Genomic DNA, 21,814 nt, shown 5'->3' with positions numbered 1-21,814 from the left:
CCGAAGTACATACACCGCTTAAGAGTTAAAAAAAAGCAACAAGTGGTTACAGCTATTCAAATTTGGGTTCATCGAGGTTTACATTTTTTTTGCATGTTCGCTTCACAGATGATAAACGTGTATTCTGCAAACGTCAAACAATCGACGACTTCCAAACAAAAACAAAAATTTCTTTGAACCTCTTGGAATCATGCCAATGTTTCATCAAAGTTAAAAGTGAATTCAATAATTTCCTATGCAAAATGGATAAAAAGCCAAAGCGCGAACAGCTCGCGGATGAACCCAACGGTAAGTTTTGCCACATATTTCCAATAAACCGATAAACACTAAATTTCCTTCTCGCAGCAGATTCCTTCCCGTGCTCCTTCGAAGGATGTGGCAAGGTCTTCCCCAGCCTGACCGCCCAGTGCACGCACGAAGCCGTCTGCAGCCGGGCCGGAGCCGCGCCAAGACTTTCGTGCGAAATCTGCGGCTCCCGGACGTACAAACTGAAGCAGCACATGGTTCTGCATCGGCCACCCGAGCACCAGTGTCCGGTGTGCCGGAAGATGTTCCACTATCGGTACAACCTGACCGCACATCTTAGAGTCCACGCGAAAGAGCTGGACCCACTCGGGGAAGGTTCCTACGAGGGCACGCAATTCTTGCTCCGGATGGTGGACGCTGCACCGCGGATTCCAAAAAAGAAACCCGAGCCGCAGAGCTTTTCCTGCACCGTTTGCCCGGCGGTCTTCAAGGCGAGCAAAACGTTGCGATTCCATTTGAACGCTCACGAAGGTTAGAAATTAAAACAAGTTTAAAAAAAAAAAATACTGGCTAAAAAATCTCACTCCCAGGTTTAACTCCGTTCGCGTGCCGGAACGAGGGCTGCCAGGAGGCCTTTGCCAACCCGCAGCAGCGCTTCCATCACGAGCCGGTGTGCAGGGGTGAAAGCGGCATGAAGCAGTGCCATGAGTGCGACCAGGAGTTTGACATGAAAAGCTTCTCGAAGCACATGCGGAGCGCCCATCAGGTCGTCCAGCGCGATCGGAACGCCGTCATCAAGAGCCGGTGGTACCCGTGCGGACAGTGTCCGGCCGTGCTGAAGAGCGCAAAGACGCTGGCTTGTCACGTTAACCAGCATAAAGGTAAGTCTGCGAGGAATTGTTGCATTTTATCGAGATTTGAACTTAAATATTTGTTTTTGCAATATTTATATTCTTGCTAATAAATTGTATTTAAAACTTACTTATAAATTTGCAATGGCCTAAAGTCGAATCTCAGTGCACATAATCTTCAAATATGAAGATTTTTCAAAGGTTCAAGAAACAAAATTTTCATTTCTTGCTTTTTGGGTGTTTTTTGAAACCGCCTTGAGTCAGAGATATTCATAAATACCCAAAAAAGCAGGAAATGGAAATTGTATTTCCTGGACTTATAAAAAACATAACAAATGCCGAAAACCAAAAGGACGGGTTAGGTTTTCCGTTGAAAATTAAATTAATCAGAGGGAAAATCCCTAACAATGATTATTTGAGCAATTCTCTACTAAATCGGCCGATTTCAACCATTTTAATTTTTTTTATTTTGCTCAAACTTTGTGGGGCCTTTCATATGACCAAAGAATCAATTTTGTGTCATTGATTCACCCATACAAGTCTCATTTGCAAGTCATAAACTTTGAAAAATATTTACAACTGCCTTAATTTAAAAATCGGCAGAAACAAAATACGAATACCTACAACTTTGCCGAAGAAAAAAAGGACACGAGTGCCATTGCAATGGTAAAGTGTCTTTAAAAAAACTAATAATAATAAATAATTTGCCGAAGACACACAAAAAAAATCCTTCAAAAGTTACAGGTATTCGAATATTGACGAACCATTTCTGGATGAAACAATGACACAAAATAACTTCTTTGGTAATCGAGAAATTAAAAGTGAGAGTGTGTGCGTGCAACATGGAGTTAAACTTTTCGAAGTGCCATGGGAACCTTCACAGCAACTGCACAGAAAGTTTAACTCCATGTTGCACACACTCTCACTTTTAATTTCTCGATAGGGAAGGCCCCGCAAAGTTTGAGCCAATAAAAAAATACAAATAAAATCCATTTCCGGTTTGATTTTCTGGCAAAACAAAAATTCAGAAATTTTGGAAGCTAAATAATTCAAAACATTAAAAATAAAAAAATAGGAGATTAAATTTTAACAAAAAATCAGGTTTAGAAATTTAGAAGTGCCGAAATTATTAAATCTGAAATTGAAATTATTGTTCACAACGATAAAGTCTATTTTTCTCAGTACGGGAACTCTTTGTACGCGAAACTTTTGTAAATCAATTTTGAAAAATTACCTTTGCGTCCTTTCTTGACAGAAAGTATCTTACTTGACAGATCTTTCCACGAGGACCATAGTTGATTCATCGGAAAAAAAATATTGTCTTAAGAGTTCCATGAATTGTTGTACAATTGTTTGGATTATTGGGACTTAAGAGTTTTTCGCTGAACTTCAAGTTGGAAATACTACGTTGGCTATGGTACCCTTATGTTTTAACAATTGCTGTTCCGAAAAATCCTTACCATATGGCGAAAAGTTATATTTCTCCATGAATTGTTGAACAATTGTTTGAATCATTGGGACTTAAGAAAATTTTCGCTAAAATTCATTTTTGGCTCAATCATACAAAAACTGTTTGAAATAATACCAAACATATGAGGAATAATTATATCGTACCATTAATTGTTGTGCAATTGTTTCAATTATTAGGACTTAGGAAATTTAGGAAATTTTCCGCTTAGGTTTCTTTGACTAAATCATACCGAGTATCATTACTTTTATCATACCGGCTACAGTACTATTATGTTCTAACAATAGCTGTTTCGAACCATCCTAATCGTATGACGAATAGATACCGTTCATTAAATTGTAGGAAAAAAAACAACCATTCGAATATGTCAAGATAAGTGTAACAATTCTGGAAATAGTACCATTTTAATTTTGTTATATGGTCGTGACATTATATCAACAATATCACAAATGGTAACCATACCAGAAATAATTTTCATATGATTTCGACAGTTTCACCTTTGGTATTTGATTATGCGGGTTGGTATTCTTTTTGAACTAGAATACAAAAAAAAAATCAGAAATATGTAGTTTCCATGCGTGTTTTCACCGTTGTACAAAAAAATTAAACGAGGCTTGAGCCCTGTTCAGAACCTATTTTAAAATAAAAGAAATTCTGAAATTTAAATTTAAAAGTATTTAATTTAAAAATGCAAAATAAATTTAAAACCAAACGTTAAAAATTTTAAAATGCAAAAAATTAAAACCAAGGTTAAAAAATATAAAAATTCCAAATTAGGATATTTTTAATTTAAAAACTCAAAAATTCTAAAATGTATAAATGTATGTATGTATGTATTTGAACTCAAAAATTCTGAAATATATAAAAAAATAATTTAATAATTTAATTATTAATTTAATAATTTAAAAATATTATGAATTTTATGAATTTCATGAATATTATGAATTTTATGAAATTCATGAATACATGATTTTTACGAATTTTATGAATTTTATGAAAATTATGAATTTTACGAATTTTTTGAATTCTATGAATATTATGAATATTATGTATATTATGAATATTATGAATTTTATGAATATTATGAATTTTACGAATTTTATGAATTTTACGAATTTTATGAATCTCACTAATTTTATGAATATTATGAATTTTACGAATTTTATGAATTTTACGAATTTTATGAATTTTGTGAATATTGTGAATATTATGAATTTTATGAATATTATGAATTTTATGAATATTATGAATTTTATGAATATTATGAAATTTATGAATATTATGAATTTTATGAATATTATGAAATTTATGAATATTATGAATTTTATGAATATTATAAATTTTATGAATTTTATGAATTTTACTAATCCTACATTAAATTTTCAAAACTACCTATCCCGCCTCATGTGTTTTCTATGGAGATAGGACCATTTGACAATTTAATCTAATTTTACGAATATTATGAATTTTATGAATATTATGAGTTTTATGAATTTTACGATTTTTTTTGTTTTTGTTTTAAATTTTATGAATATTATGAATTTGATGAATTTTACGATTTCTTTAATTTTATGAATTTTACGATTTTTATGAATTTTACGAATTTTATGAATTTTATGATTTTTTTGAATTTTATGAATTTTATGAATTTTGTGAATATTATGAATATTATGAATATTACGAATTTTATGAATATTATGAATTTTATGAAATTTATGAATATTATAAATTTTATGAATATTATGAATTTTATGAATTTTATGATTTTTTTTGAATTTTATGAATATTATGAATTTTACGGATATTAAATTTTAAATTTTATGAATATTATGAATTTTCTGAATTTTATGAATTTTACAAATTTTATGAATTTTACAAATTTTATAAATTTTACGAATTTTATTAATTTTATGAATTTTACGAATTTTATGAATCTTACGAATTTTATGAATATTATGAATTTTATGAATATTATGAATTTTATGATTTTTTTGAATTTTATGAATATTATGAATTTTACGAATATTAAATTTTAAATTTTATGAATATTATGAATTTTCTGAATTTTATGAATTTTATGAATTTTACAAATTTTATGAATTTTACGAATTTTATAAATTTTACGAATTTTCTTAATTTTATGAATTTTACGAATTTTATGAATCTTACGAATTTTATGAATATTATGAATTTTATGAATATTATGAATTTTATGATTTTTATGAATTTTATGAATTTTATGAATTTTACAAATTTTATGAATTTTATAAATTTTACGAATTTTATTAATTTTAGGAATTTTACGAATTTTATGAACTTTATGAATCTTACGAATTTTATGAATATTATGAATTTTATGAATATTATGAATTTTATGAATTTTACAAATTTTATGAATTTAGTGAATATTATGAATATTATGAGTTTTATAAACATTATGAATTTTATGAATTTTACGAATTTTATTAATTTTACGAATTTTATGACTATTATGAATTTTACGAATTTTACGATTTTTATGAATTTTATGAATTTTTTGAATTTCATGAATATTATGAATTTTATGAATATTATAAATTTTTTGAATATCATGAATTTTACGAATTTTATGAATTTTATGAAATTTATGAATATTATAAATTTTATGAATATTATGAATTTTATGAATTTTATGAATATTATAAATTTTTTGAATATCATGAATTTTACGAATTTTATGAATTTTATGAAATTTATGAATATTATAAATTTTATGAATTTTATGAATTTTATGAATTTTACAAATTTTATGAATTTTACGAATTTTATAAATTTTACGAATTTTATTAATTTTATGAATTTTACGAATTTTATGAACTTTATGAATCTTACGAATTTTATGAATATTATGAATTTTATGAATATTATGAATTTTATGATTTTTATGAATTTTATGAATTTTACAAATTTTATGAATCTTACGAATTTTATGAATATTATGAATTTGATGAATATTATGAATTTTATGAATTTTATGAATTTTATGAATTTTACAAATTTTATGAATTTTGTGAATATTATGAGTTTTATAAACATTATGAATTTTACGAATTTTACGAATTTTACGAATTTTATGAATTTTATGAATTTTATGAATTTTACGAATTTTGAGAATTTTATGAATATTATGAATTTAACGATTTTTATGAATTTTATGAATTTTATGAATTTTACGAATTTTGAGAATTTTATGAATATTATGAATTTAACGATTTTTATGAATTTTATGAATTTTACAACAACAATTATTTTAATGTTCGGAAATTTCGGAATATCAATAATTCCAAAGTTGTGTTTAAAGCGTTTAAAGTATAATTCAATTCAATTCCTCACAAAATTCGCCACATTTCATTCAAATTCACTGCTCAACAAAAATCAGCCTGCAATCTGGCCCGCAGCAGAGCCTCATCTTCGGTGTAGGAACAATTGTTCAGCAGCAGACAGTAACGTTCCAAGCACGGTCCGAGCGCCGCGTGGGGATGCAAAACGGCGAATCGTTTGAAGAATTGCTGGAACGCGTTCAACCTGGCGGCAACGTGCGTGTCCACGTGGTTCTCCACCGCCATCAAGGTGTCCATATTCTTGATGGCATGTTTCGGAAATGGCCGTTTCAGCATCGAACGCCACTGCCGACCTGCGTCCGATTCGCGATCGCAAACCACGCACTGGCACTTGAAGTTCAAAATGACCTGTTCTTCCTTCTGGTCAGAATCCCACCATGGTGGCGCGCAGGAGCTGAAGATTTGTTCCCCTTGGCGGACGGGTCGCAACAGGACTAGCTTCGTTCGGCCGCGGTGGACAATCGCGGTCGCATTCGGGTCACACGAGTGATTGCAGAGGCTGACGATGGGTGTAATCAGAGTTGTGTTGTGGCCTTTAAGATCGTTTACAGACTTTGCTGCGGAGGTGCTCACGTTAATGTAGTCCTGAATTGAACGCAGAAAGAAGCGGCGTTGAACGTCGGTGGAGATGATTGATCTGACCAAGGGATGCTGCAGGTATGTCAGGTAATGAACGCTGGCCACAAACTTCTGTTCATTGCTCATCTCTGGAGTTGAAGCCGGCTTGAAGCTGTGAAAGGCCTTGAAAACTTCCAGTCGGTTGAGATTGGCGAAATCGATTTCAAGCGGATTATGTTTGGGAGAAACTTCCGCTTCACAGTAGTCCATCATGGCTTGCAGATCGTCCCCAAACTGAGACAAGCCATAGAAAAACAACCTCGGATGTGTTGCAACAGTGACGAATGAAGAAATAAAGTGCTTCGAGGCAACGGCACACTCAAATCGATGGTACAGCTGCCAATTTAGCTCGCGACACTTTTCGCTGCAAAACATGACCATCGGACAGGTGAGACACGGGATCAGCATTTCGACCAACTCAGCGCTGCACTGGTTGCAGCTACTGAGCAACAAATTCGGCTCAAGCGCGCACAACTCGATTGGTTCATCGCAAATCACGTCTCCAGGGTTGAAGTCCTTCTCGGCGACCAATCCTCGGCCAAACTTGGCATCGTAACTCATCCCAATCCCTTTGGCCAGAAATGGAATCCTCGGATTAGTGTCCACATTGATGCCCATCCGTTGCTTCGGAACAGTCCCCTTCGAGTAACCGTCGGCGATCCGCTGCTTGCAGCTGACCTCTCTGGCCAGCAACTTTGGCATCAATCTCTCCGGATAGTTGTGCTTCTTGGCCAGGTCGATGCTGTACAGGGCCAACTCGTAGTCGCGCTGCTCGAACAAAACGGCCGACCTTAAAAATTCAACACAATCTCAATCAAAATCCCACGAAATAACTTCCAATTCCCCACTCACCGATTCCCATAGCCGATGCCCAGCTGTTCCGAGCCGACTTCCGCGTGGCTAATGCTCTGGTTGTAGAACACCAGCGCTTGGTCAAAGTCCCTTTCCAGGTAGAACTGGTTTCCTCGCTTCCGGAATCGAACCGCAGCCCCGTCACTCTTGGGCATTTCGACAATCCGCTCCAGACGACTCTCTCGGCGAACAATGGCCAGAATCTCCGCAACGTCGTAGCTGCGAAGCTCGCCCCTTTCCGGATCCGACAGGAAACGGCCCTGCAAGTCCTGTAGACGGTTGATCGCGGCCTCGTGGTCCATGGTGAATCAGGTCTGCGATCAAATTATTAAACCGTTTTTAAGAATTACTTTTGCGTGGTCGCAGCTACTCAAGGGTCAAGGTCAGTAACATTTGCAGCTAATGGCTGTCATGAGGTGTTCAATTTTAAGGTTACAAAAACAAAATCGGAGAGTGTGAGCGTGCAACATTAGTGTGATCCAATTTGCAATTTGCAATAAACAAATTTTTTGCTGGCCAGAAAAACTACATTTCTTACTTATACATTTTTTTGGCATAGGACTATGTCTCTACTTACTATATTGGGGGGTCAGTCGGGTCAGTTCAGAAATTCGATCCAAAGCGTCACTTTTAAGCGTTCAAAAAAAGGGGACATTTCGAACGCTTATATCTTTTTTCCCTGTGAATTAATCCAGACAGTTGAACCACCAATCGAAAGGGAAAGACTTCAGCTATCGTTTAACAACATAGAAAGTTTGACGAAACATAGTTAAAGCACTTAAAACATGCAATCAAAATGAGTAATTTTTCAGTACAAATCGGACAGATGACCAATCAGAGCGAGCGTATGCATTCGAGGCCGCGCCCCTTTTGTGCCGTTCTCCGGCTGTGCCGCTATTTAAGCAGAAAATTTCGCAAAAGCAAGTCACTTTGGAACGATCACTCGAACTGTGCACGTCGGGTCGGTGCGGAGCAGCAGCAGCAGCCAATAGACGAAGAGGACCAGCAACCAGAAGGAAGAACCACCAGCAGCAGAAGGAGGAAATTCGTGCGCAGCGGACCGGTGGAAAATTGCCATTTCGACAGTGGTGGCCAAAACCTGGAGTGGCCGCTGCCCTTTAAGAAGGTTCCCCCGGGTCCTGGGGGACATTTATAGAACCATACGAGTTGTGGTAGTATAGGTATCAAAATTCATGGTTTTTGATACTGAACATGAAAATTGACATTTCGACTGTAGTAACCACAACCTGGAGTGGCCGGTGCCCTCAAAGCAGGTTCCTCTTGGGCCCGGGGTAACATTAACCGAAACATACGAGTGGTGGCAATATGGGTATCAAAATTCATAGTTTTCATATTGAACCTGCAAATGGCCATTTCGACAGTAGTGGCCACAACCTGGAGTTGCCGGTGCCCTCATGGAAGGTTCACCTTGGGGGAATATATATGATAATTTTGCCAACAAATCTATGAAACAAAATAAAATAATCTTATTCCAGATTCAGTCTCTGACATACCATCTTGAACTTTTTTATTATTTAATCTTTTTGTAAATTTTTAATTGTTATGTATTTGTTTTGTTTTCAAATGTCTTAAAAATTTTAATCAAAAATAATAGGATTTCAGAATTTTCTCCAACATAGAACTTAAGAATTTTAGAATTGTTGAATTCTGGTGTTTTATTTGAAAAGGTGATATAAACATTGTAAAAACCCTTCTCAAAAACCAAACTCTAGAATTGTAGGATTTCTGAATGAATATAAATTCTCCAAAACTCTGTTGTGATTTCCTAAAGAATCCATTGTAACTAAAAATAAAACTCCAGAATTCAACAATTCTAAAATTCTAAAGTTCTATAATTCTGAAATCCAAGAATTTAATTGAAACGAATTTTAGAATCTCACAATTTTAGAAATTTAGAATATGAGTCATTTAAAATCGTGGAACGTGAACGGGGGATCCTCTTGTTGGTTGAATATTCATGCTCAAACTGAATCCACTTCAACGAATTAGCTTTGCGGTTAACTTTACGTAGTTGGCTGGCCGTAGAAAGATGTTGGGAGTAAGCGCCCCGATATTCCTCAGGATGCTTCCGAAAAGATGGCAGCCAGCGCAGCACTAGGGTTAAATTAGATTAGAATTTAGAAATTTAGAATTATAGAATGTTATATTTTTAAGAATTGTAGAACATAAGAATTTTATAAGTCTAAAATTTGAAAATTAAAAAAAAATATGTTAGACTTGCAAAATTATAGAATTTAGAATCTGAGAATTTGAGAATTTTTGAGTTTTAGAATTTAAGGATTTTTTTTATTGAAATTATTTTTATTAGGTCCTTTTCGGTACTGGGACCTGGTTAGGACCGAGTCGGCTTTTGTAATTACATTGTTCTTAATGCTAAGAGTAATTACAGAGGATCTTGTGTGTAAATGTTAGTGGGAGGGGAGCCGATAACCCGCGGCCTGATGGGATTGATGTTGTTAAGAATTTAAGGATTTCAGAATTATATAATTTAAGAATTTTAGGGTATAGAAATTTAAAATTCTAGAAATTTTGATTTATAAAACATGGGTCATTCTCTGCAAACTCATGCGACATCGTAAAATAGTTGAACCGACCCCTCTTCGATTTGCGTGATACTTTATCCTAACGGATAATTTTGGTCCCTGATCTCGGATCCGAGGTCCATGTTTCAATATCTCATGACGTCGGCACTATACGATCTCATCGAAAAAAGAAATATGATTTGAAAACCTCTGCTATTTTTCATTACTCAAGTGTAAAAAAATTGGGACTAGTCATTTTATTGGTATGTTAGTGTACTTTTTGAATCTACAATAATCCGAAAGGGTAATTTTTTCATTTAGAATTTTAAAATTCTCAAAATTTAGAATTAGAATTTTAAAATTCTAAAAAATTTAAAAGCTTGGAATTATAAAATTCTAAAAAATTTAAAAGCATAGAATTTTAAAATTCTAAAAATTTAGAATTTCAAAATTGTAGAATTTAGAATCTTTCTAGAATTGTAGAATTATGATTTTTTAATTGTAGAATTATTATAAACTTAGAATTATAGGGTTATGAAAAATATGAATTTCTAGAAAACATTGAAACTTTGAAGATTTCGATTTTTGAAATTTAAAATTGTAGAAAATTATGAAATTCGTAATTTTAGAATCTTAGAACCAGAATCATAAAACAATATTAGAATTTTTGAAAAAAAATATATTTTTTGATTTATTTAATTTAAGAATCTTAAAATTTTAGCATGTTCGAATTATAGGATTGTTATGTACAATTTTGGAATAAGATGACAACAATTTCTTTGGATGCTGTGCACCCTAAATAATTTTAGAATTCAAAAAATTTAAAATTGAATAATTTTAAATGTAGAGAAAAAACTGTAGAATTTTAAAATTATTATACCTACATATTTTAGAATTTTATGATATTTTTTTCATTGTTTCAGAAATTCAGAAATTTGTGAAAATGGTAATTTTGAATTTACATAATTTCAAAATTTTAAGGTTATAGTATCATTTATAATCTTAGAATTTTTTTTATAAACAATTGATTATTTTTTTTAATTTAGTTTTTTTGGAATTCGGAATATTAGAATAAGATCTTAGAATATTAATTCAAATTTTGTAAATTTTGATTTCAGAATATAAGAATTTTTGATTCAGGAATTTTAGAATTATTTTTGATTGTGAACTTTAGAATTGTCATAGCTTTAGAACTTTAGAAATTTCTAAATGTCGAAGCAAAGAATTTGAATTATAAAATAAAACAATTTTAGAATCGTACAATTTAAAAAATATATAATAACTGTAATTTTCGAATATAACAATTTTTAAATTATTTTTTTAGAATTGTTGTTTGTTTTGAAATTTAGAATTGTATTTTTTTTTCATGTCAGTTATGGACAATTATGACTCTTAAAAACACGTAAAATGTAGTTTTTTTTTGTTCGGACACTCTTTTAAATTTATGTTGCACATCATAACACTTCTACGCATTTCTTTAACTAATCGCTTTCATATTTTTCTCCCCAGGAATCAAACCGTACCCATGTCGCAACGAAGGCTGCCAGGAGCAGTTCGCCTGGGACAACAACCGGAGGCATCACGAGAAGCGCTGCCGCGAGTCGTCCTCCGTCTGTCCCGTTTGTGGCATCCAACTGGCAAATGGATCGGTTCGCCAGCAGCACATGGCCGCGTTCCACAAGGACGACGCGGTTCTGGAAGAGTTGCTGAAGCTGGAAATCCCGCTGGACGAATCTCCTAAAACGGAGCAACGAAAGGTTCCAGACCCTGACCAACTGCCCGACGGACGGATGGAGTGTCCCGAGTGCGGGAAGATTTTTCGCCAGCGGCACGGCTTCGTGTCCCACATGAACAAGCACAAAGGCGTCCGACCGTACGCCTGTGTCAAGTGCGCTCGAGAATTCTTCAGCAAACAGGCCCACGCGTATCACGAGAAGAAGTGCGTAGCTGGGCTGAAGTTACGCCGAGCTCCCGGTTCAAATCCGCTAAAATCCGATGAACGGAAGATTCCCAAAGAAAAGAAGGCACCGACCCCGATGGTCAAGACTCCTGCTCCTCCTCCAAAGCTAATCACGGCACGAAAGCGCCTGAAAAAGATCAAAGCCGTTCCGAAGCAGTGCGAGCTTTGCAACCAGATTTTGCGTTCGGAGCGGGCGTACGAGTACCACATGGAGGTGCACAACGGGGCCGGAATTTACCGCTGCAAGGCCAAAGACTGCGAGGAAACTTTCCAGACCGTGCGCGAGCGGCAGCTGCACGAAGCGGAACGGCACGGAGGGCGGATGCCGGAGGAGCCCAAGCAGCCGAAGGAGCAGAAAACGTACATGTGCGAGATTTGCTCGACCGTTTGTTTGCGCAAGAAAAGCTTCATCAGTCATATGAACGCGCATAATGGTAAGTGGTATACAATAGTGTCTCTCCGCAATTATTGTTTGAATTTTTGATTACCTCTAACCAAAAATGTGTTATTCTTCAAAATAATACAGTTGAAAATTAAAAATATGGGGAAACATCGCTTCAAAATTTTGCCGGCAGGTGACACTGCACAGTGTTCGGAATGGCAAAATTAAGTGGAATAAATTCATAACTCCTTTATTTGACGTCCTATCCAAATGGTGTCTTCGGAAGAGTTGTTGTACTTGATAAGGGCTATCTTTTGAAGTTATTAACATACAGGGTGACGACCTTCCAGGGTGTCAACCAAAAACTAACTTTGTTGGATGACGTTGTAGGGCTTTGGTGTGTTCGGCAAAGTTGTAGAGGAGAAAATTTCATGAAAGTTTGTCGAAGGCGCCAAATTTGTAGCTCTTAATCTACTCGAGATATACGCCATTTTTGCTAAAATGGTCTAAAAATGCACTTTTTTTGTGATACTTCAAAATGTTAGCATTTAAGCGGCCTACTATGTTCTGAAGAGTTGTTTATGACATAAAATTACACATCTTTGCCAAAGAGAGCAAAATGTTTTAAGCCTTTATTGAGGAGTTATAACCATTTTTATGTGATTTTGAGCCTAATGGCGCATATTGGCGCAAAGCCGAACATTGCGCCTGAAAGTACACACTTTCAACTACATTTCCTGGAATTATCTCCGTGCCTATCGGTGTCTATTTTTAGATATCTCAATTTGAATTTTACGATTTTTAATCAATTTATTTATAATTTTTAAGCGGAATATTACTGAAAACGTGGTAATAATCGGTAAATTGAAGGGTAAATTGGTCGATTTTCATGAAAATACTTTGTTTATGCATAAGATTTGGTAAATCGACTTTTCTTTGTATTTTTTGATTAGGAGCAATTCCAGCTCAAATAAGGAATTTTTCTGGTACTTTTGTAAAAACTTGTAAGAAATTGTACGGGATTTCTGAAAAAATAAACTGAAAGAAAAATACACGCCACTTCTATGAGATTTTTCAATTTTTAAGCTTCAAAGTTAAATTTTAATGTGATGTCACGATATGTTTTCTTTCAAAATTGTTGAGCCAAAGATTTTACAAAAAGACTCGCGAAAAATCCGGGATAGTATGTCTCTCCTAAAATAATACAAAAATCATTTACTAAAACTGTTTTTTTTAAGTGGTCTAAACGTCAAAATTTTCAAAAACCGAAAATGGGAATCGATTCTCCTGACAATTTTACATAAAAGTTTCTATATCGACAATTGTCCTATGTACAATCCTTGTGAAGATACAGTGGCTTTAAAAATAAAAAATATGTAAAAATAGGTTTTTCGGTGGTTTTTGGCATTTTCTATATGACAGACTTGATTTTTCAGTCTCGAAAATATTTTTACCGGAAAGCTTTACCCATAAGTTTGGCAGCATTTTAATTGTATGTATGAGCTCACAGATATAAGCTTAATTACATTGCTCATAACTGAAAATCGTATTTTTTTCAGTGTGGTAGAAACCTGGACAGTAAATAAGCTTACGTAAATATTAAAACGAGTCAAAATAAAAAGTTGTCAAAGGCAACCTTATGGAAAGTGAACGAGCTTTCCGGTAAAATATTTTCAAGACTGAAAAATCAAGTCTGTCCTATAGAAATTACCAAAAACTATCAAAAAACTTATTTTTCAACATTTTTTTACCGCTGTATCTTCACAAGGATTGGACATAGGACAATTGTCTATATAGAGACTTTTATGTAAAATTGTCTGGGGAATCGATTCCCATTATCAGTTTTTCAAAATTTTGACGTTTACACTACTTTTCAAAAAAACAGGTTTAGTAAACGATTTTTGTATTTTTTTAGGAGAGACATATCATCCTGCATCTTTCGTGAGTTTTTTTTTGCAACATCTAAGGCTATTTCCTCAAAAAATTTGAACGAAATAAAATCGTGACATCAGCTTAAAATTTAACCCTCTACAACCCAACCCCACCTTTAGACGGGCCTCGATTTAAAAAATTGCTAAAAATCAATTTTTCAACAAATTTTTAATCTTTAAAAAGCATTGGAAAGAAGAACTTTTAAAATTTTAGAAAATATATGGGTTGGAAGTTTTACTTGTTTTATGTGACTTTGCCAATGTTTTTAAAAATGTCATTTTTTAGGGGTCAACTTTGGCTGTGTTTTTAACTAACATTTCCTATATTTTAAGTAAAAAGACGTATGCAGTAATTTTTCTAGTGTCCTAGACTATGCCTCTACGCATTTGTTTACAATGTAAATGATAATGATGCCATTTTATACAGAAAATGTGAAAAACAAGCAAAAAATTGAAAAAGTCACTGTAAAAACATGAAAAAATTAGATGGGTAAAATGTAATGATAGGAGGTGATAGAGTAGGCCAAATCCTACCAAAAACAAACATAAACTAAACAAGATAAATGCAAATTAAAATACTAAAAATGAAACAAGAAAAACATAAAACAAGGGAAGTCAAGTTTTTCGTAGAACAAAAGTTATTCAAAATAACCTCCTAAACACGGGAAAAATTAAAATCTACGAAAAAAAATTTAGGCAGTAGAGGGTTAACTTTTAAACTTAAAAATCAAAAAATCTCATAGAAGTGGCGTGTATTTTTCTTTCAGTGTATTTTTTCAGATAGCCCGATTCAATTTTTTTTACTAAAAGTTTGACTCCCAAAAAACCTATTTTTCATTTTCTAAATTTTGTTATAAGTTTTTATTGGGAGTGCATAATAGTGCAAAATTAAATTATTCAAATTTGCAATCGAAAATTACTTTGCCGGAATGGAGCACCGGATTCGAGTGGTAGAAATGACAGTTCTCTCATAAGGAATACATTGTAAAAAAAAATCAAAAACTGCTCGAATGGAAGTGCTCCATTCTGATGAACTGCACCGTTTTGAAGTTATAGTCACTTTTAGGTTATAATTTTGGAAAATTTAAACATTTTTTTTCTGTTTTTTAAAGAATTTCATGAAATTTCCTACAATTTTCTCTCTGAGAGCCTTTGAAAATCGGACAACTAGTTCCTGATATACAGCCTCAAGCCGCCTTTACACTACCGCAAACAAACAAACAAACTCGCACTTTTTCGTGTTTGACAGTTTGCCAAACTCGCAAACAAGGCAAAATGTATGCAGGCTGACGTTTGTACAAACAAAGCAGGCAAACTGTCAAAAAGTGCGAGTTTGTTTGTTTGCTTGCGGTAGTGTAATAGCTCCTTCATTAAGTTCTCATTTTATCCACAATATAAACATCTAAGAAAATCTCGGAGTCTAGGAATTGATAATTGAGAATCAATTCCACCTGAACTAGACTCCTGCCACCATGACAGCAGTCCATTGCCGGCAGCTTCCATCTCCACTGCGCACCATGGACAAAGAAAAAGATTTGGAAGACGGGAAGTGTTGTTGCTCCACATTTTTTTAAGGGATAAGGGAAAATCTCCACGATATCCCCAAATATGTTTCGCTTGGAGTTCTTACAAACAAATTGAAACCAAAACGAAACTTAAATCAATCTTACTTAGACTTTTAACTTTCAAGCTAGCGAACAAGTTATTTTTTTCACCATTTCGTAAATTTTATATTCTCAGGCATCAAAAAGCTCGTCTGCCGCAACGAGGGCTGCGCCGAGACCTTCTACAGCCATTCGGCGCGCCAGTCCCACGAGGAACCGTGCCGCGGGGAAGTGATCACCTGTCCGGTGTGCGACATTAAGGTTAAAACGAAAAACATTCTGCGCATTCACCTGCGACGCCAACATCCAGACCAGCTTCCACCCAGCAGGGCACTGCTTCAAAAAGTTAAAAAGGACGCCGAAAAGAAGACCTTCCCGTGTACGCTGTGCTCGCGGGTGTTCCGGACGCCCAAGTCCTTGGGTGAACACGTGAACGACCACACGGGGGCGAAGCCGTTTCAGTGCCGAAACGAGGGCTGTACGGAGGGGTTCGCGAGACGGGTGGCCCGGATCTACCACGAGGAGGGTTGCCGCGGGCTTGTGGCGCCGTGTCCGTTTTGTGACATCGTGCTCAAGAACAGTCGGACGCTGAAGAATCACGTTGCGTCGTGCCATCCGGCGGAGAAGGAGTCGTTTGATAAGGGGATTTTTTCGTACCAGGATCAGCTCGTTCAGCGGAGTGAGCTGGAGAAGATGATGCTGGAACGGGCTGAGCGGGAACAGGCGGAGGAGGTGGACGAAACGCCGAATGATGAGATCAAGTGCGAAGTGGACGACGAAATGCCAGTTGAGTGGCTTGAAGATATCATCGAAGAGGCCGATCTTGGGGCGAAACTGTTGGAGATTAAGGATGAAGTGATTGTGGAATCTGCACAGCTGTGCCAGGCTAGTAGCTTGGACAACCCTGACGGTATTCAAGTTGAATTAGAGAACGTTGAAATAAAAGCTGAAGTCGATGACGAAACCGATTCGCAGACTGACGAGGAAGATGATCTTTTGGTAGACCCGTTCAACGAACCGAAGGAAAAAACACAACTTCCAGCCGCCAAACTATTTAAATGTCGCAACGACAACGGCTGCCAACAGATCTTCGAAAGTCATCAGTCCCGGACGCACCACGAGCCTCGCTGCCGGGGAGAGACCTTCTGGTGTCCGCGTACGGGCTGCAAGTACGGTCCAACGACCAAGCTAGATATTGAACAACATCTGCTGCAGAAGCATGGCGACGAGAAAGAAAACGAGGAGACGACGAAGGTTAAAGAGGATCCTGGGGAGGAGGAGGATGAGGAGGACGATTCGTCTGGCAAGGGTAAATTCAAGTGCGAAGAGTGTTGGGCAATTTTTAAGCACGCTAGTTCGTTAAAGTATCACTTGAACAGGCACAAAGGTGAGTTTAATTTATGCTGTATTTGAAAATATTAGGTACATTCCCGTACTTGCAGAATTCTGCAGCCAGCGTGCTTGTTTGCAATATGTTTTGACGAAAAAATCAAATAACTTGGATTTGCTTTTTTGAATGCAACTGAAATTAGCAAACGTGTCAATAATAATCGATATAAATAATATTAAAAAAATTCCGAATTGCCTTAAAATGCCGAATCTCAAAAAGCAGAACCTTAAAATTAAAAGGACTGCTTTGTTTTTTCAACGAAATTAACCCTCTACCGCCCAAATTTTTTCTTCGAACATTTTTATTTTTCCCGTCATTTTGAGCAACTTTTGTTCTACGAAAAACTATACTTCTCTTGTTTTATGTTTTTGTTGTTTCATTTTTAGTATTTTAATTTGCATTTATCTTGTTTAGTTTATGATTGTTTTTGGTAGTATTTGGCCTACTCTATGAGTAAAGTCATAGTCTGGGGCAATAGAAAAATTACTGCATACTTCTTTTTACTTCAAATATAAGAAATGTTAGTAAAAAACACTGCTAAAGTTGACCTCTATAAAATTGACATTTTTGAAAACATTGGCAAAGTCACATAAAACAAGTAAAACTTCCAACCAATAAATTATCTAATATTTTAAGAGTTCTTCTTTCCAATGCTTTTTAAAGATCAAAAATTGGTTGAAAAATTGATTTTTGGCGATTTTTTAAATCGAAGCCCGTCTAAAGGCGGGGTTTGATTGTAGAGGGTTAACTAAACCAAAGGTAAAATCCTAACAATTAGCTTAACATTTTCCGGCAGCAAAATTCAATAAAATTTAAAAAATAATTAATCACAAACTCAATAATTAGGATACACTGAAATTTAGAAATTCGGAATTCAAGAAATTCAAAATACAAATATAATATATATTGAGAAACTTGAAAAAAATAAAACCAAATAATTTAGAAATTCGAATTCAATATCTATCAATATCTATCAATAAATAACAAATTTAAAGCTTAAAAATTTAAATAATCAAAAATTATAAATGCATAAAATTTTAAACAATCCTAATTTTGCAATTCAAAATAAAAAATCTAAAGATTTACAATTTACAAGTTCAGAAAATCAAAAATTTATGAAATTAAAAAAATCAAAAGTTTCAAATTTTCAAAAATCAGAACATCATAAATTCAATAAAATAAATAATTTCAAAAATAAGCAAAATTGGTAAATAAAAAAATAACTCAGATATTTAAAAAAATAAAATAGCGGCATTTAAGAATTTAAGCAAAATTTAAGAATTAATGAATTAAAGAATTAAAGAATTAAAGAATTTAAGAATTAAAGAATTTGAGAATTTGAGAATTTAAGAATTTAAGAATTTTAGAATTTAAGAATTTAAGAATTTAAGAATTTAAGAATTTAAGAATTTAAGAATTTAAGAATTTAAGAATTTTAGAATTTAAGAATTTAAGAATTTAAGAATTTAAGAATTTAAGAATTTAAGAATTTAAGAATTTAAGAATTTAAGAATTTAAGAATTTAAGAATTTAAGAATTTAAGAATTTAAGAATTTAAGAATTTAAGAATTTAAGAATTTAAGAATTTAAGAATTTAAGAATTTAAGAATTTAAGAATTTAAGAATTTAAGAATTTAAGAATTTAAGAATTTAAGAATTTAAGAATTTAAGAATTTAAGAATTTAAGAATTTAAGAATTTAAGAATTTAAGAATTTAAGAATTTAAGAATTTAAGAATTTAAGAATTTAAGAATTTAAGAATTTAAGAATTTAAGAATTTAAGAATTTAAGAATTTAAGAATTTAAGAATTTAAGAATTTAAGAATTTAAGAATTTAAGAATTTAAGAATTTAGGGATTTAAGAATTTAAGAATTTAAGAATTTAAGAATTTAAGAATTTAAGAATTTAAGAATTTAAGAATTTAAGAATTTAAGAATTTAAGAATTTAAGAATTTAAGAATTTAAGAATTTAAGAATTTAAGAATTTAAGAATTTAAGAATTTAAGAATTTAAGAATTTTAAAATTTGAGTCTAGATACAATTTATTACAATTTTAAAGAATAAAAAATATGATGTTTAAGCAATGAAACATTTGTTTTAGAAAAAATGTTATGTTCGTCAATCATATAACCAAAACTCGCACTTTTTGACTGTTTGCCTGATTTGTTTGCAAAACGTCAGCCTGTTTGTTTGGTATAGTCTAATACCTCCTTTATGATTCCTTCATTGAAAGTTTGACAAAATTACATTATTTTTGTTGGTTCATATATGAATACAAATTGGTAGCACCGTTACAGGTACAATCAATTATTTTCAATTAAATTTACCTATTAATTTAACACCCATATTATTTCAAAAACAACTGAAGATAACAAAATTAATCCCTCAACCAGACATGCATCGGCACTAAGAGCTCTAAGTTACTTTTGTTGCAGAAAAGTACGGGAACGCTCTGCTTCTGATTTCGTGCAGAATTGCAGAATTCTGCAGTACGGGAATAGACCTATTGTTAAAACTAATTTCTCCCCAGGTGCAACACCGTTCTCGTGCCAAAACCCCGGCTGTGGCAGGTCCTTCGCCAGCCCCGGCGAACGTCGCATCCACAACTGCCAAGGCCAGGTGACTGCGCGCACATGTCCGATGTGTCCAACCTCGTTTCAGAACCAAAACCGCCTGTGGTACCACATTCGCACGAAGCACGGTGAAAATGTCAACAACGATCAACGCCACGATTGCGCCGTTTGTGGTGCGTCGTATGTGTTGGAAAAATCGTTGCGAATCCACATGCGCAAACACGACGGAACGCTTCCGTACAGGTGTCGCAAGAAAGGGTGCGACAAGGGCTTCCGCAGTAGCGATCGGCGATGCTACCACGAGCTGAGCTGCGGAGAAGCAGGAGTCGAGTGTACCATTTGCAAAGTTCAACTAAGAAATAATAAGACTCTCGCGAACCACATGAAAAAAGTGCACCAGGATGGGTTGGTAGGATCGAAGAGGGATGAGCACGGATCGCTCATGTGCGAGATCTGCAGTAGAACATTCAACCGTAATTGCGATTTAACAAACCATAAGAAGACACACGTAGAGCCGAAAGATGAGTTGGAAGCGAGCACCATCGATGTCGGCAATGGATTGGTAAAGTGTGGCGTCTGTTCAAAATATCTCCAGAAAAAGACCTACCAATACCACCTGAACTCCCATCGAGGGGTGCGGCAGTACCCTTGCTCCAACTGCCCGCAGGGATTCTTCAGCAAGCAGGCCCAATGGTACCACGAAAAGAAATGCCTTGCGGGACAGAAAATGCGCAAAACCCCGCGAGTCTACATCAAAAACGTCGAGACGGAACCAACAGAACCGATCGTTTTCAAGTGTCCGGACTGTCCCTCAACTTTCCCGAATCGATACACTCTGTACCACCACAAGCAGCGTCACCTGGGCCCCATCGTATGCACCGAAGGCTGCAACAAGAGCTTCAGCAGGGTGGATCTCCTGAGGAAACACATGCGAGATTGTCACGGAATCGGCGAAAAAGCACCCCTCAAGATGGAGAAAACGCTCAAATGTGACTTTTGTCCGTTGATGTTTGGCTTCAAGGCGTCGCTGGTGCGGCATATGAAGTTGCACGATGGTGAGTTCCACTTTGAGTTGAGTTTTTTGTGTAGTAAATCAAGTTTCTTACTTGCAGATTCGAGCCGAGCGAGCTGCACTAACCAGGGATGCAACCAAACGTTTGCGAACGAAAAGGCGTTGCAAAAGCATTTGGCGAGCTGTTCCTCTACTGTGTCGATCAACGGTGAACAGTGAGGAGATTTGAAGTGATTTGATTGTTAAAATGTTTAGCGTTAGCAACGGGTATTTAGCCGTTGACTTTGGTAAAACAAGCCTTTTTATTCAAAAGAAATTCCCTTCAATATTTAGGTAATACAGGTGACTCTCTCGTTGTCGATATTTAACGTGAAGACTTCCATCATTGTCATGATTTTTCGTTCAAAGATATAAATTTTGCGTCGCTTTCAATATTTTGACAAAATTCCTTCAACAAGTTGTTCAGAATAGTGCCCTACACATGCTGATTCCTTTTGGTAACGATTATCCCATTCCTTGTAAAGTTATGGAAATCGTCATTAATCAATGATTGCCAACTAGGACGTCAATGACTGTGCCACAAAATTATATAAATAAAGCACATTTGATTTAGATCAAAAATTCTTTCAGTGGCTTCAAGAAGGAAACAACCAGCATATGCTGATTTCTTTTGGTGCTGAAATTCGTTAAATTGAATTTAATACATAATATTTTATAGTGATAATCAATTTTCTTCGAAAATGATCAACGGCTTCACCTTAACATTCCAACGCCCAAGGCTCCGAAAAAGTGGGAACGGTAACTTCAACTCGCTGGTTCTCGGGCATAACTCACCCTATCAAGATGATTCTTTTTTCCAGTGATTTGTTAGGATGTCTAGATGATCCTAGAACTTTGCCGAACTCAATTTGATCAAATCTGTAATTTTTGCGATCAAAAACATCGTTCCAACTTTTTTTTTCGCGTGTAAAAAAAAAATCGCCAAAAATTCCGCGGAGGCAGT

The 21,814-nt window shown here is 34.7% G+C and overlaps 2 protein-coding genes across 3 annotated transcripts; one reads left to right on the top strand and one right to left on the bottom strand.

Moving 5' to 3' along the window:
- The first annotated feature begins 148 nt into the window (after window positions 1–148).
- LOC120426618 (zinc finger protein 62 homolog) lies at window positions 149–21,107 on the top strand. 2 transcript variants are annotated; one of them, XM_039591411.2, is made up of 7 exons: window positions 149–288; window positions 349–777; window positions 837–1,127; window positions 11,468–12,352; window positions 15,972–17,222; window positions 19,757–20,854; window positions 20,912–21,107. In XM_039591411.2, the coding sequence occupies exons 1-7, from the start codon at window positions 243–245 to the stop codon at window positions 21,028–21,030; spliced, it is 4,119 nt and encodes a 1,372-aa protein (XP_039447345.1). In that variant the 5' UTR covers window positions 149–242; the 3' UTR covers window positions 21,031–21,107. The 2 variants fall into 2 exon arrangements, with proteins under 2 accessions (XP_039447345.1, XP_039447344.1); XM_039591410.2 differs by having other exon boundaries at window positions 170–288; window positions 346–777.
- On the bottom strand, window positions 5,899–7,794 carry LOC120426619 (SET and MYND domain-containing protein 4-like). The gene is made up of 2 exons (XM_039591412.1): window positions 7,416–7,794; window positions 5,899–7,353 (listed from the first exon to the last, which is right to left on the bottom strand). The coding sequence occupies exons 1-2, from the start codon at window positions 7,715–7,717 to the stop codon at window positions 5,970–5,972; spliced, it is 1,686 nt and encodes a 561-aa protein (XP_039447346.1). The 5' UTR covers window positions 7,718–7,794; the 3' UTR covers window positions 5,899–5,969.
- Window positions 21,108–21,814: the final 707 nt, after the last annotated feature.

Source organism: Culex pipiens, chromosome 2, assembly GCF_016801865.2.
Source record: "Culex pipiens pallens isolate TS chromosome 2, TS_CPP_V2, whole genome shotgun sequence".
NCBI classification, from domain to species: Eukaryota; Metazoa; Arthropoda; class Insecta; order Diptera; family Culicidae; genus Culex; species Culex pipiens.
Note: the sequence above shows the minus strand (reverse complement) of the source record. Positions and strands in the feature narration are given on the sequence as shown.